The sequence below is a fragment of the Annulohypoxylon maeteangense genome, assembly GCF_022496945.1.
Source record: "Annulohypoxylon maeteangense strain CBS 123835 unplaced genomic scaffold GGS22scaffold_1, whole genome shotgun sequence".
Taxonomy (NCBI): domain Eukaryota; kingdom Fungi; phylum Ascomycota; class Sordariomycetes; order Xylariales; family Hypoxylaceae; genus Annulohypoxylon; species Annulohypoxylon maeteangense.
In genome coordinates, this window is record NW_025953248.1 from 2201512 (window position 1) to 2214212 (window position 12701).

The following is a 12701-nucleotide window of genomic DNA, read 5'->3' on the forward strand; positions in this document are numbered from 1 at the left end:
CATATTTTTTAATTCGTGTTAGGTTGCATATTTCATAATTAAATCTTTAGAAGTTCGTTGAGTTACGCGCATTACTTTAGCCCTTTCCTTACTTTTCAAGCAGACGCATCAGATTACATAATCAACCTCACGCCCTGGCCTGTATCCCGTTCAATAGATCCATAGGGTATCGGGTTGTCTGAGGGTTCACACCATCATGAATGTCGTCGTGACCATTGACGTATCCATTCTGACGATATGTTTTATGGAATCCGTTCGTACCATTCTGAGTTTCTCCTATTTTAATATCAGAGTTAGTACCTAGGTTACCTGTTTCTAATGAAAAAAAAACCGCAGGGAATAATGTGATGACCGCTCACCTCTAGCTTCTTTCGCAGCTTTCTCCACGTTGAGATTTTCTGTTTCAAGGTCTGTATATCCGGTATCACTACTATCAACATACGCCTCAATTCCAGCACCTTGTCTAGGATACGTTTTCGCGATCTGTTTATGCTTTCTTAGAGCGGCTTTCAGCTCTTGCAGCGACGCGTCATTCAGGAAGGTGCACGACCCTAAGGGATTCGGCACAGCGAGTCGCAGAAGCCCGTCACGGGTTTTCAAAATAGCGGCCGTGCCCTTATCAATCACATCATCGTCGAATTGAGGATGATCAATTGACAGGCCAGCTCTGGAGAATAAAGTGAATAGTCGACGATGTTCATTATCTGGAAGTAAGCCACGTTGTTTAGCCAGAGTAGCAGAATAAGCCATGTCGATAGAAATGGCATGTCCATGACGCAATGGAGTCTCAGGGATAAGCTCGTGAAGTGGTGACCATCTAAGCTCTACATTAGCAAATACCTTGAATTCATTTCAAGATGAAATAAACTTACGTATGCCCATACGCAATGACTCGATCAAGACCGATCTCGTGGAGATTGGGCGTCTCCAATTTCAGCATTTCGTAGATACCCTCACGATTGATCTAACACGTATTAGCACGATTCGATGACTACCATAAATTAGGAATTACTTGCGATGTCTGCGGCTTGGCGAATTTCAGCCCTCGAACCATCTACTCGACCAAACTTCGTCTCGATGAGTTGCTCACAGAACTTATCGAGAAGATCAAAAACCTCAATATGAGAGCATGAGGAGATCTTGATCAGTTCGGCGAAGCCATTTCGGACTTGCGCTATCGGTAGGGTTCGAAGGAATGTGAAGTCGAGGAACGTGTGCAACGGCGCATGATAGGCACCAAGCCTGTTCTTGTACCGACCATAATTGACCGCTACCTTGATGCTAACACTAGCATCAATCAAGCCAATCACTGTTGTCGGTACACGAATGAAGTTGGTGTTGCGACGATAGGCGGCGCAAGCAAAGCCAGCGACATCCGTGACAAGACCGCCTCCTACCACCAGCACAGGTTCCTATCTCATGTGAATATAGGCCCGAAAATACCGTAACATTAGAAAACAATACCTTTCGGATGATCCCAAATTCACTCATGCTGTCAGCAATTTCAAGGAATGTTTCGATGGTTTTCGCTTTTTCTCCAATCGATGTCTGGTGAACCTTGAGCTTGATATTGTAGTGATTAAAATACTTCGTCATCTTTGAGCCGTATATTCCGTATACGTTTTTGTCCGTTACAGCTAGTACTCGCCCCCATTTCCTGTAACATTCTGCAAGATTTGGGTTGGCAACGTCGAAGATCCCATCAACAAACGTGAAGTCGTACTCGATCTTCTCGTAACCTTCGACATGGAAACCACCTTTGGTTTCATGAACGGTTGCTTTCAAATCGGACATTTTAGAGCTGTCTACGGGTTATTGGAACAGGCGAATGAGTATCTTCGATATGGGTCAGGTATGAGAATCGATAAGATTGAAGTCAAACTCGACGTGTTTATGAAGAGGAGAAAAATCCCATGTTGAAGTACTAAAAACACTTATGACAGACGCTGTCATGTTTGACGCGCAATTAGTCATGACTTCTCGATTCTCTACCCCTGAGTTCTTTGTCTCGCGTCAACAACCTCAATTTCCGTCGTGCCTGACGTTGTTGACCCTGTTGTTTAATAAATATGTTTTCGCAATATCTATGTAACTTGATGCTAAGTGAAGATAAACTTCATTTCGTCCCTGATCTGCAAGAGACGGCGTGCAGCCAGATCTCGCGCTAATCGAAACTGGGGAAGATAGATCTCGCTATCCCTACCAAAGTCTTATTAATGACCGCTCAGAAAATGGAGGAACCCACTATTACTGTCGCTTTACGAATAGACAGAAAGATTCTTTTCCATGGGTTTGTTAGTGTCATAGACACGAGAAGAAGCTTTTACCTTACTAGACATGAATTAGACGTATCATAGACTTTATGACGTGATTATCTACCTAGGTAGGTACATGCCTAGTTGACTTACGAAGTAAATATCATCAACGAAGATTGGACATGCTTGGATACGAGCTTAAACTTAACCCCTTAGTATCCACTTGGAAAACAAGTCAATGACATCAAGACTGTAACGAAAACACGTGGTGGTATCGATACGCGCATAGCAATCCTCAACATGTTGTGATTTACTTCGTACCTATATTACAGTCTAGAGGCAAAGTATGTGATGTTTTCTCACATTCCCGCACAGAGCATCAATGGGTACCCACGATGTCCGAAGATAAACATAACCTATTCGGGGGGACTCCATATCAACCCCAAGGAGAAATATATGTCAGTACGGCTATAATCAATCTCTGCATTTGCGACACATTCTAAACTTACGCATCGAATACATGTAGTTCAATGATGGGAGAGAGATAGAACTTCTCGACTTCATGTATGCTCACCCGCATCTTAAGGACATGCGAGGTAATCCTCAAAAGGTCCTTGATGCAATTGACGAGTACGGAAAAACTAGAAAATACTTGAGTATGTATCGTTGTTTTTCGTTCAGCCCTCTTTTTTTACCTATTCATCAACATTCCTTGTTATGATGTTGTTAGTGCGGACCGCAACAGTTATCCCGACTATATTTTTTTCGAGAACTTACTATTTCTCCCAGTGAACATAGGAGAATACAAGTCAAAAACCATCGTTGATTTGATCAAAGAGGAAAAACCCCATACGATAGTTGAGCTTGGCGGTTACGTTGGTTACTCCGCGATAGCATTTGGTGCAGCGCTGAGGAATATCGGGGGGAAGCACTATTACAGCCTGGAGATGAACCCGGAATTCGCTGCTGTTATTTCGATGCTTGTTGATCTAGCAGGACTAAGTGATGTCGTGAAAGTGGAGGTTGGCCCCAGCTCTGACTCTCTCAAGCGATTACACGAGGAAGGTACTTTAAACCACATAGACCTATTATTCCTCGATCACTACAAGCCGGCTTATACACCGGATTTGAAGATATGTGAAGAACTTGGTTTGGTTTCCGAGGGATCGATATATGCCGCGGATAATGGTATGATCGCTACCCAGTTGTTCTTTGGTTTACATACCTATTCATTGACCCGATTCATAGTGATTAAGCCCGGGAACCCTTTATACTTACAATATGTTCGAAGTACAGTGCAAGAGAAAAAGAAAAGCTTCGGCCAAATAGATTCAACTGCTCCTAGAGGTAACCCTAATCTGATATACGATAGTCAACTCATTGAAGGCTGGGAGCCTAGTGGCGTGCCGGTGAGTACCTATCCCTCTAACTACACCTCACACACGGACTAATGACGAGTAGGATGCGATTGAAATCACGCGATGCATAGGAATACAAGCTTGAAGGATTAGTACATATGATAGAAATAGTACTAGATAGTCTAACAGCAAGATGGAAAGATTATGTAAGCACAATATGACCAGATCATGGTATGGAATAACTCCATCATGGTATGCATGCGGATTATGTCGAAGGTACGAGAGAAATGGATTGAAAGAATTCAGATTTGATGCATTTTAGGCTTGTAATGCCTTTTTATCTCCATTTATTATCAAGAGTTAATACGTTATTCCGCATCTTTCATACAGTGCATAATTACCTAATTTGTTACACTGTATTAATTTTAACCTACCTAAACCCGAGGATTAACAGTGGCTCACTGGTTCATACTTAGTGGGTCACCACTGTAGCTGAGGGACATCAGTCACTAATAAAAAATCTTGTACAGTACAAAGATTGGAACTTCGAAAGACATAACCCTAACCCCTTGATGCACACATTAGTAAGCAGCCATCTAAGAGGAACCCCAACCTTAGCTTACATAATGAAGCATCATGGAGAACCAAACTGGCTTCAAACCTTTGCAAAGGATTGAATCAGAGAAGGTATTCTGAAGGAATAAGTAACATAATATCGCGCTCGATTATTATATATTAGTGCGAATCTAGTATTAGAGATTACCTACCTACCAACCTACCTACACAAGCTCAAACCAGCTGCTTACTAATATGACCTCCCCTAAGCATATAGGACTAAATCAACTATTAAAGCCGTAGAAGTTAATATGAATAATATAAACAATGTATCTTTAAACGAATTTTATTCCGCTGTTCGGTAATCCATAGATATTTATACCTACACAATAATAAGTATAACTGACTGTCTTTAGATGTTGAGGAAAAGGGGTAAAGAGAAAACCTAGGTACCTTCCTGGGTATAAACATGTTAAGTTGTTAACAGCCCTGGAGAATACCTAGTATTCTCTTTGATATGTGAGGGTATGGTTAAATTCAGCCTGATAATATTATCAAATTCTAGGATTGTAGTGTTGGTGTAATGTATGCTCCCATGACAGTGGCCAGAGTATATTGACGAACATACTTAGTACCAAGTTAAGAATCAAAGAGAGAATTGGCTAACGATATTACAACTGCTTTGTCGACAACATCACGACCTGCCTCCATTGAGTCTCAGCATCAGGCACAGACACAATGGAGGCAGGTACTGGATGATTATACGCTCATTGCTCCCGCTGTTTCTCATCAATGGCCCCGTAGAACAATACTATTTAAAATTGACCTTCCCATGGTGAAATTCCAGGTTCTCTTTCCAAGTCTTCCACTACATCTACACGTTGAACAGAAGCCAACCCACATTTCAACGTGCCCTAGGAGCCAGCATTCAATCATCCCAAGAAAAGAAGTATCATTGAACTAGAACTCCAAGAAAGTAAGTAAGGATATCTTTTCATTGATTCTCCTGCCTATCAGTGCCTCAAATTTTCACTACCATTATATGGCATTCATCATACCTACCCATCTCCATCAGCCACCTCCACCCAAGCCACACGACTAAACTAACCAAACCCACTCCCCTCAGACCCACCAATCCCTCACCATGCCTCTCAAAAGAGCGATCCCCGAAGAGGATCTCTACGCCAAACTCGGCGTCCCGAGCACCGCCAGCCGGGACGAGATCCGCGCGCAGTACAAAGAACTAGCGAAGAAATGGCACCCGGACAAAGCGGGCGACACCGAAGCCAACAAAGCGGAGTTCCGCGCCGTGCAAGAAGCGTGGGAGATCCTGGGCGACGAAGCGAGCCGCAAGGCCTACGACGACTCGCGCGCGAACAAGAAGCCCAAGTTCGCGGAGTTCGTGCGCGGCACGTACCCCGAGGACCCGTTCGAGGGAAGCCCGGACTCATCTCCGCAGGCGAAGAAGCCGAAGAAAAAGAAGATGAATGAAAGCGGTGGTGGTGGTGTTGGTGGTGGTGGTGGTACTAGTGCGAGCAACCAGTTCCCGGCGTGGATTGCGGGCTCATCCATTACTGTTGCGATTGTGGAGTTGAACGTGAAGCTGGAGGAGGTGCAGCGCGAACTCGGCGTCGCACAGGGCAAGTTCGATGCCTGCCAGCACGACATGCTAGCCGCGTTCGAGAAGCGGACCCCGCGTTCGGGAAACTTGGACTGGCGACTTGCCATGGGGAAAGCCCAGGTAGGCTTTCGGGAGTTTGAGAGCCGCGTGCGGGCCATGAAGTCCATGCTTCCGCTCTCGGGGCAGAATCATTGCCAGTTCTCGATACTGATATCGTTTCCAAAGGATCTGGCGAAGTTGTCTGCCATGATCGTGAAGATTTCGTTCGCGGTGCTGATTCTGATTCAGCTCGTGGAAGACTATGCCGAAGGCCGCGACAACGAGTCCTATATTTGCCAACAGATGGAGATCATAGGAAACTTGGGACCGGTTGTCTAGTCCGGTTAGAACGTTGGCAATTCACAGGCAAACACCTTTTCGCTTGACAGGTCTGGAGCTGGATGCCATTCGCAATGGAGTAGGAGGATAAATGAATTGCACCGGATTTCTCTAGCAGAACTCGCTCTAGCACTCTATGTAGCACACATATTCTAAAATAGATGCTGACTGGCCTACTCTATTCCTCTTACCAAATTACACCCCCACCCTTTGTGATAAATTGTTAGCTGTCGCTAACCCTAGATTTCCTTAACGAAGCCAACCTCAACAACCCTGTCCATAGAAAGTCTCAAATTCGCGATCTTGGCACGCGTATTTTCCCTGATCCAGAGGAAAGTCGTCAGGAGAATGCGGCGGAAGAACGAAGTTTGGTGATCCTTGATATGCATTTGTTCCTTGCCGATGATGTACATGACCTTGCTAGCGTAGGCGCGGTCAAGTCTGCCGAGTTCTTCTTTCGTAGCTTCGTCATCGAGGCCAAGCGTTGTCCTATTTCCATTAACCCTAGCGGCTGTAGCAGCAGCGAGCTTGGCTTGAGTTTCCTCATCGGTGGTCCCGTTAACTTGACCATTGCCCTCTTCTGCCACATCATCGATCCGCGCCTCATCGCCGCTGCTTCCGTCGCGGATGATGAACTTGCGCACTTGTTCATAGATCAGAGCCGCTAGATCAGGGGTGATAACTTCGTCCATGTAGCCGTGACGAACAACCAGTCTGTAACATCCGGGAACAGCAGGAATCCTTGAGATAGCATACCGGTCACCTGCCGCTACAGAGGGAGCCTCGACAGGGTGGAGGTGGAAAAAGATGATGGCGTCAGGCACCGTGCCAAACTTGCTAACGAATTGAGTGAATACGGTCGGAGTAAGCACTCCCGCCTTATCGAAGTAAATACCCAAGCCCTTAATACGGCTAACAGCCCCGCCACCCCAACGAGGTGTTAGAATGAGAGGACTATCAGAAGAATCATTCTCGCGATGGATGAGCTGGGCAGGCCGGAACCTATCTTCGGCCTCTGCGTGCCATTGGTTCTCCTTGCCAAAACGCCAGAGCAAGAAGATGCAAGTGAGAATTCCCGAAATCGTGATCGTAAACCAAGCACCGTCGGGAACTTTGTTGAGGGCAGAGGAGAGGTACAAGCAATCGACAGTAGCAAAGACGAGCCATGGTATGAAGACGATAAACGGAGATAAGCGCCACACGATGAGAGAGGCAAGCGTAACCATGCACGTGTCGAAGAATGTCACAAACATGACACATACACTAATAATCGTTAGTATCATAATATGATAAATAACCATTGAGAGAACTTACCCGTAAGCGTTGCCGAGTCGAGTTGTATTAGAGTAAACTCCGGTGACGAGAATAGTTCCGCACATCAGAATCCAATTGACGAAAGGCACATAGAGCTGTCCGTGGAATTTCGTCGACGTGTGGACAACCTTGACTTGCGGGCAATAAGACAATTTCATCAATTGACTGATGAGCTATAAAGGTTTTGTTAGTACGAGACAAGTCCAAAAGGAGAAGAAAATGAGATTTACCTGAAAGACGGCCGTAATCATAGCTTGCGAGGCAACGATAGCAGCCAACACAGCGACGATCAAGCTAGGGTATAACATTCCGGGGGGAACCGCGTTGTAGAACGGGTTGGAGTACGCATCGGGGTTGACGCTGATGTAGGCGGCCTGGCCGACGTATGCTAGTAACAAGCACGGGTAACACCAGGACAGCCAACTGATCTGGATAGCTCTCATGCTGAAAGCGCCCAGGTCCGCGAACAGAGCCTCGACACCGGTAAAAGCGAGAAGGATGCCGCCAAGCATTTTCCAAGCATCCGTCTTCTTCTCCATAAAAAAATGGATAGCAAAGTAGGGCGAGAATGCTTTCAACACGGAGTGATCGTACTTGATGAGGTTGTAAATGCCAAAACCGGCATTGAACCCAAGCCACAGGATGACAATTGGAGCGAACATAGTTGCCAATCTTGTGGTTCCCAAAGGCTGGATGATGAAGAGGAGAACCAAGATTCCGCATGACGTTCCAACGATGGTAGGGCTATCTATGTTTGGGCTTACGACGGAGAGACCCTGAACAGCACCCAGCACAGACTGCGCGGGCGTTAGCACACCATCAGCAATGACCATCGAAACGGCGAGGACGCCGATTGTCTTCAGGAGACCACGGGTAAACCTGCTCCGCTCGATTGTCGATCGAAGCGTGCGATTGGTAGCACTCATGTCCTGAGTCAGATGGCGTTCCATTTTCACGAGACGCGCCTCGCGAGGGTCGCGGTCGGTGATATTTGCCTGTATAAAGTTAACATCGAAGACCCATTCTTGAATCATTTCAACTACTCACATATCGGGTAAGTAATGAATAACAGCTGAAGGTACCCCCTTCTCCCTGGTTATCGGCGTGTAGGATGATCAAGATGTATTTCAGCGTCACCATGATCGTCAAGGACCAGACGACGACGGAGAGAACTTGAAGAAGGTCATCGTAGCTAGGCGAGGAGGTGAAGGTACTCGAGAACACGTATAGAGGACTATAGAATCGGATTAATCTCAGCGGCTCAACGATTGGTTCGAAGTTTGTGCGAGGTCTTACCTTGTCCCGATATCACCGTAAATGGCACCGACTGACTGGTACGACAGCCTTCACAGCACAGCCGATTAGCATCAATCTATGACACAGTATAACAACTCCACAATCGAATGGGAACTACGATACCAGAGCAACGCAGAACCCTTGAAAACCTGTTTCTTCCTCCCATCGTCTTGGAGCCAGTCGTCTTCCTCTTCGACCTCGAGGTGATCGCTGCGCCTGTCGCGAGACGCGCGAGAAGTCGTGCGACGAAGGCCCGGTCCGCGAGACCGTGACAAGCTGCGGGTGTGGTACACGCCGCCTAGATCTGTTCCACCGCCGGCACTAGAGTCCGAGGGTTTGATGGTGTCGTCATCCGCGGCGATTGTGATCTTGGGTGTCGCCATTATTTTCATCAATCCGCATTGGGTCTTATTGCGAGAGCATCAAAAAGGGTAGTTCCAAATACGTAAATGGTGTCCAAGGTCACACGCAAAACTACTCACACTGCAGGAAAGGGAATAGATTTGGTAGCACGAATGGGAGGGTATTAATACATATTGGATGGTAGGTAGGATACCCAGGATATCTGGATGGTGTGAAAGCCATCTAGACCTAGGCCGGTTGGACCTTTGAAAATCCCGGATCCCAGGTGAATCGGCCTATTACATTACAGATTTTGGTAAAGATAAGACCACCGCACAATGCTCTTTTCCTTTCTTTTTGGGGGGAGGCTTGGGGAGCGGACGTGGGGAGTGCCTTTGACTAGGCTGTTCTGCACGTGGGAACCGACTAACAAAAAACACGGGTTTCTTGTTTGGGGGGTGAGAACCTAGCAGGTGAGAAAGGATATTGTCCTCCTGCAGAGCAGGCTCCAAAAGAAGAAAATGGCGCTGGCGCTCCAATCATTTCTTGAAGAGCTCACCGAATTGGGATAGCTTCCCTTCGTAATCCGTCACTTATATCCCAGCTAGACAGCTCAGACCTAGAGCGTATTCAGCCTGGGCGCGGATTCTACGGCAAGGGGTTGTCTAAGCAAGCTTCTTAGAGAAAAACTTGCCTTTGCTAGCACTTTTGCTAGTCGAAGATCAAAGGACATGAAATGGCGAGAGATGGACGCAACCATAATTTTGCACCGGCGCCATATCACATGACCTCGAGGCCTCCGGATAGGGGGTTGCAAAAGCTAAACCCCAATCCATGGATTGATATCCGGGGTGGGTATGACGAAGTAAATGTCCCGTCGAATTAAAGTATTGGAGCTCTTATCTAAAGCACATGTAGGTAAGCTTTAGGGTAATGTTACAGTCATCGAAATAGAATTTGGTAGGGTTCAAGGGATCACGGTGAGCGGCGTATCACATGCAAGCTCCAGGATTCAATTCAGGTAGGAGCAAGCCATCAGAAAATGGCTCATCCCGACGGTATGCGACGCGTATAAACCACATTGGTTCTGTGAATTCTAGACACAAACACCAAAATATCGACTATTATAGTCGATGAAGTTTTTTTTCCTTTTAATTAGATTTCCAAATCCATCCAAGTTGGACAGAGTTGACGGAGACAGCTTGCTCGGCTGTGCTCACGCGATGCTTTCCATTAGACCAGCGCTTTCATCGAACAGGTAAAGTCAGGCATGTATCCATAAAACAGCTAAAGCAGCCTGGAATATATTGGAGATGTATGCCAAAGGCGATGCGCTGCATCCGCTTGTGTACCGAAGATATGCGGATATGCATGCAACTTCCAACTCGGGCAACTGTAAACGTCGTGTTATGAGTAGCAAACTAGATAATACGTCAATCTAAATTGATCATAAAGAAGAAACGAATCTCCATTTGTCTATTTTAGTCTTTTCGCCGGTTGAAATCTTCTTTTGTTTTTGTCTTCCCAAATGATGATTTTTTTCTCTGACCTGAAAAGCCACGAACGAATAGTCTAAGCCGCCTTGAATGTCGACGTACGCCATTTACACGCCCAATCCCACCTGCATACCATTGTTTGAGCTGTCTGAGTTAGTTAATCCAATTGATCGACTGTTTCTCCATTTTTCTGCGACCCATTTGTCTCGCCAGCCACGCTTGTCCCATCCGCACGAGTGACGGGGAAAATCCAACCCATATTATCCTGTACTTTTCCTAGCTGGATACCTTTCAGTTGAGTCAAGAGCCGTAAGCAAATCGGGCCGGCATCTTCATTCGCAGCAGGGATGTAGGTGACCTTCTCGACACCATCCTCAGTCGACAAACGCGAGTGCGCTCCAGCAGACGAGATGGATTGAGGTGAGGCAGGGTCAAAGCGTCGCGTGATCGATCGTATTGGCACCAGCGCCGCAGCAGTACCTGCAGCCATCACTTCGGAGAACTTAGGCAATTCAGTATATTTAATCTAGGGCATTGTTAGTAAAATTGATTGATATGCGGTGGTTTTATATGCAAAGCGTTACTCACAGATCTTTTCTCCACCTTCCACCCGAAGCTGCGAGCAATGTCTAAGACACTGTCTGCAGTCACGCTCTGGATCACACTCTTCGAATCCGGTGCGACAAGTGTGACATTGTCGCCGTCTACAATGGCACCGATGAAGCCACTTGTGCTGAACTCGTCGATCTCCGAATGTGTTGCACTATCTAGATGAAGGGTGATACCATATCCTTCAGTCCTGGCTTTGTCGCTCCACTTGAGCACAGGTGCGTAATTGCCTCCGACCTTTGCATTCCCTGTTCCGTTCGGAGCTGCGCGATCGAAGTCGTCCAAGATCAACGCATTGACCGGATGTGTACCGTGGTACACACCAGTGGGGAGAACGTAGACACAGAACGTGTATTCCTCTGGAGGGCTCAGTCCCAGTTGTGCGCTCGAACCAAAGATTTGAGGTCGAATATACATGGCAGCGCCCGTCTCGTGAGGTGGGACATATTCGGCGTTGAGAGAGACAGCAGCTTTCACAGCACTGATGAACAAGTCGGTAGGTACAGGGGGGACAGAGATGACGTCGGCAGAATGCTGCATCCGTACGGCGTTGCGATCAGGTCGGAAGATCTGAAGATCACCGGAAGGATTACGGAAGGCCTTGAGGCCTTCGTAGGCTTGTTGGCCGTAGTTTAGGGCCGGGGCCATGCCATGAATCCGGATGTAGGGATCAGTCACGAATTGAGGCGGCGTCCATTTGCCAGTCTTCACGGAGTAGTGGGACTCGATGTGCCCATTCACTACCAAGACCTAAGAGTTAGCTAATTCCTATGTATCCCATATTCTACGCTCGAGACCAGGGAAAAGCAAGCTTACTTACCCTCACGAACTCGAAATCCAACATTGGACCAGTCAATGGTGTTGACCGGTGGTGGCGGGAATGAAGCCATTATCTTAAGATGTCTATGTCGTTATGCGAAACCTTCAATTGACTACCGAAACTTTCAATTTGTCGGGATTAGACTTGGGATGACACGATTCGAGAAAGTAAAATAGTATTAAGCTGAGAATATGCAATTAAATCATTGGCTCCTGCGACTTGGTGCGTATTCGAAATTTGGTGACTTGCAGAAGGGATGAGTTACCTCCGACTATCGGAATCGCGGGGTTAAACAGCAATGTTACCGTGGTGGGGTCTTTACAGGGTTAAACGTCAGCTTATTCATCAACTTTCTCTTTATATCCATTAGCGCTCAGTCATACACATGTTCAAGTTCAAAACTCACTCACATCTGTCCATGGATATCTTATTACCGATCGAGCTCACATTTAGAAACTGGATGATGAGAGGTGAACACAATTCATTCTGGCTTCCTAATTTTAAATATATGGAAAGCGGGATTGGCTCAATCTTTGTCTTCCTGAAAGTTCCTTTAACACCATAGTTTCCTCCTTTGCTCCCCAATTCTTTGACCTCCAATTCAACCAATTCAACCAGTCAAGGATAGGAATATGTCCTATCAACTAAACCACCGAA

The 12701-nt window shown here is 46.5% G+C and overlaps 5 protein-coding genes across 5 annotated transcripts; 2 read left to right on the forward strand and 3 right to left on the reverse strand.

Annotated features, from left to right (window-relative positions):
* Nucleotides 1–127: 127 nt before the first annotated feature.
* Nucleotides 128–1794, reverse strand: GGS22DRAFT_183476 (Dehydroquinate synthase-like protein; the record flags this gene model as incomplete). The annotated part of the gene is made up of 5 exons (XM_047964093.1): nucleotides 128–276; nucleotides 360–817; nucleotides 873–964; nucleotides 1059–1412; nucleotides 1465–1794. 5 exons carry the CDS (start codon nucleotides 1792–1794, stop codon nucleotides 128–130), a joined length of 1383 nt encoding a protein of 460 aa, XP_047823964.1.
* Nucleotides 1795–2650: 856 nt separating this feature from the next.
* On the forward strand, nucleotides 2651–3758 carry GGS22DRAFT_183477 (S-adenosyl-L-methionine-dependent methyltransferase; the record flags this gene model as incomplete). The annotated part of the gene is made up of 5 exons (XM_047964094.1): nucleotides 2651–2713; nucleotides 2782–2911; nucleotides 3045–3443; nucleotides 3504–3664; nucleotides 3717–3758. The coding sequence occupies 5 exons, from the start codon at nucleotides 2651–2653 to the stop codon at nucleotides 3756–3758; spliced, it is 795 nt and encodes a 264-aa protein (XP_047823965.1).
* A 1554-nt stretch (nucleotides 3759–5312) lies between these two features.
* On the forward strand, nucleotides 5313–6178 carry GGS22DRAFT_194338 (uncharacterized protein; the record flags this gene model as incomplete). Its single annotated transcript, XM_047965489.1, has 1 exon — nucleotides 5313–6178. One exon carries the CDS (start codon nucleotides 5313–5315, stop codon nucleotides 6165–6167), a length of 855 nt encoding a protein of 284 aa, XP_047823966.1. The 3' UTR covers nucleotides 6168–6178.
* A 1-nt stretch (nucleotide 6179) lies between these two features.
* GGS22DRAFT_8848 (potassium transporter) lies at nucleotides 6180–9453 on the reverse strand. Its single transcript, XM_047968335.1, has 6 exons — nucleotides 8901–9453; nucleotides 8778–8825; nucleotides 8529–8715; nucleotides 7712–8476; nucleotides 7482–7654; nucleotides 6180–7430 (listed from the first exon to the last, which is right to left on the reverse strand). Exons 1-6 carry the CDS (start codon nucleotides 9167–9169, stop codon nucleotides 6407–6409), a joined length of 2466 nt encoding a protein of 821 aa, XP_047823967.1. The 5' UTR covers nucleotides 9170–9453; the 3' UTR covers nucleotides 6180–6406.
* Nucleotides 9454–10347: 894 nt separating this feature from the next.
* GGS22DRAFT_150076 (branched-chain amino acid aminotransferase II) lies at nucleotides 10348–12262 on the reverse strand. Its single transcript, XM_047959252.1, has 3 exons — nucleotides 12045–12262; nucleotides 11204–11964; nucleotides 10348–11141 (listed from the first exon to the last, which is right to left on the reverse strand). Exons 1-3 carry the CDS (start codon nucleotides 12112–12114, stop codon nucleotides 10773–10775), a joined length of 1200 nt encoding a protein of 399 aa, XP_047823968.1. The 5' UTR covers nucleotides 12115–12262; the 3' UTR covers nucleotides 10348–10772.
* Between the last annotated feature and the right edge of the window lie 439 nt (nucleotides 12263–12701).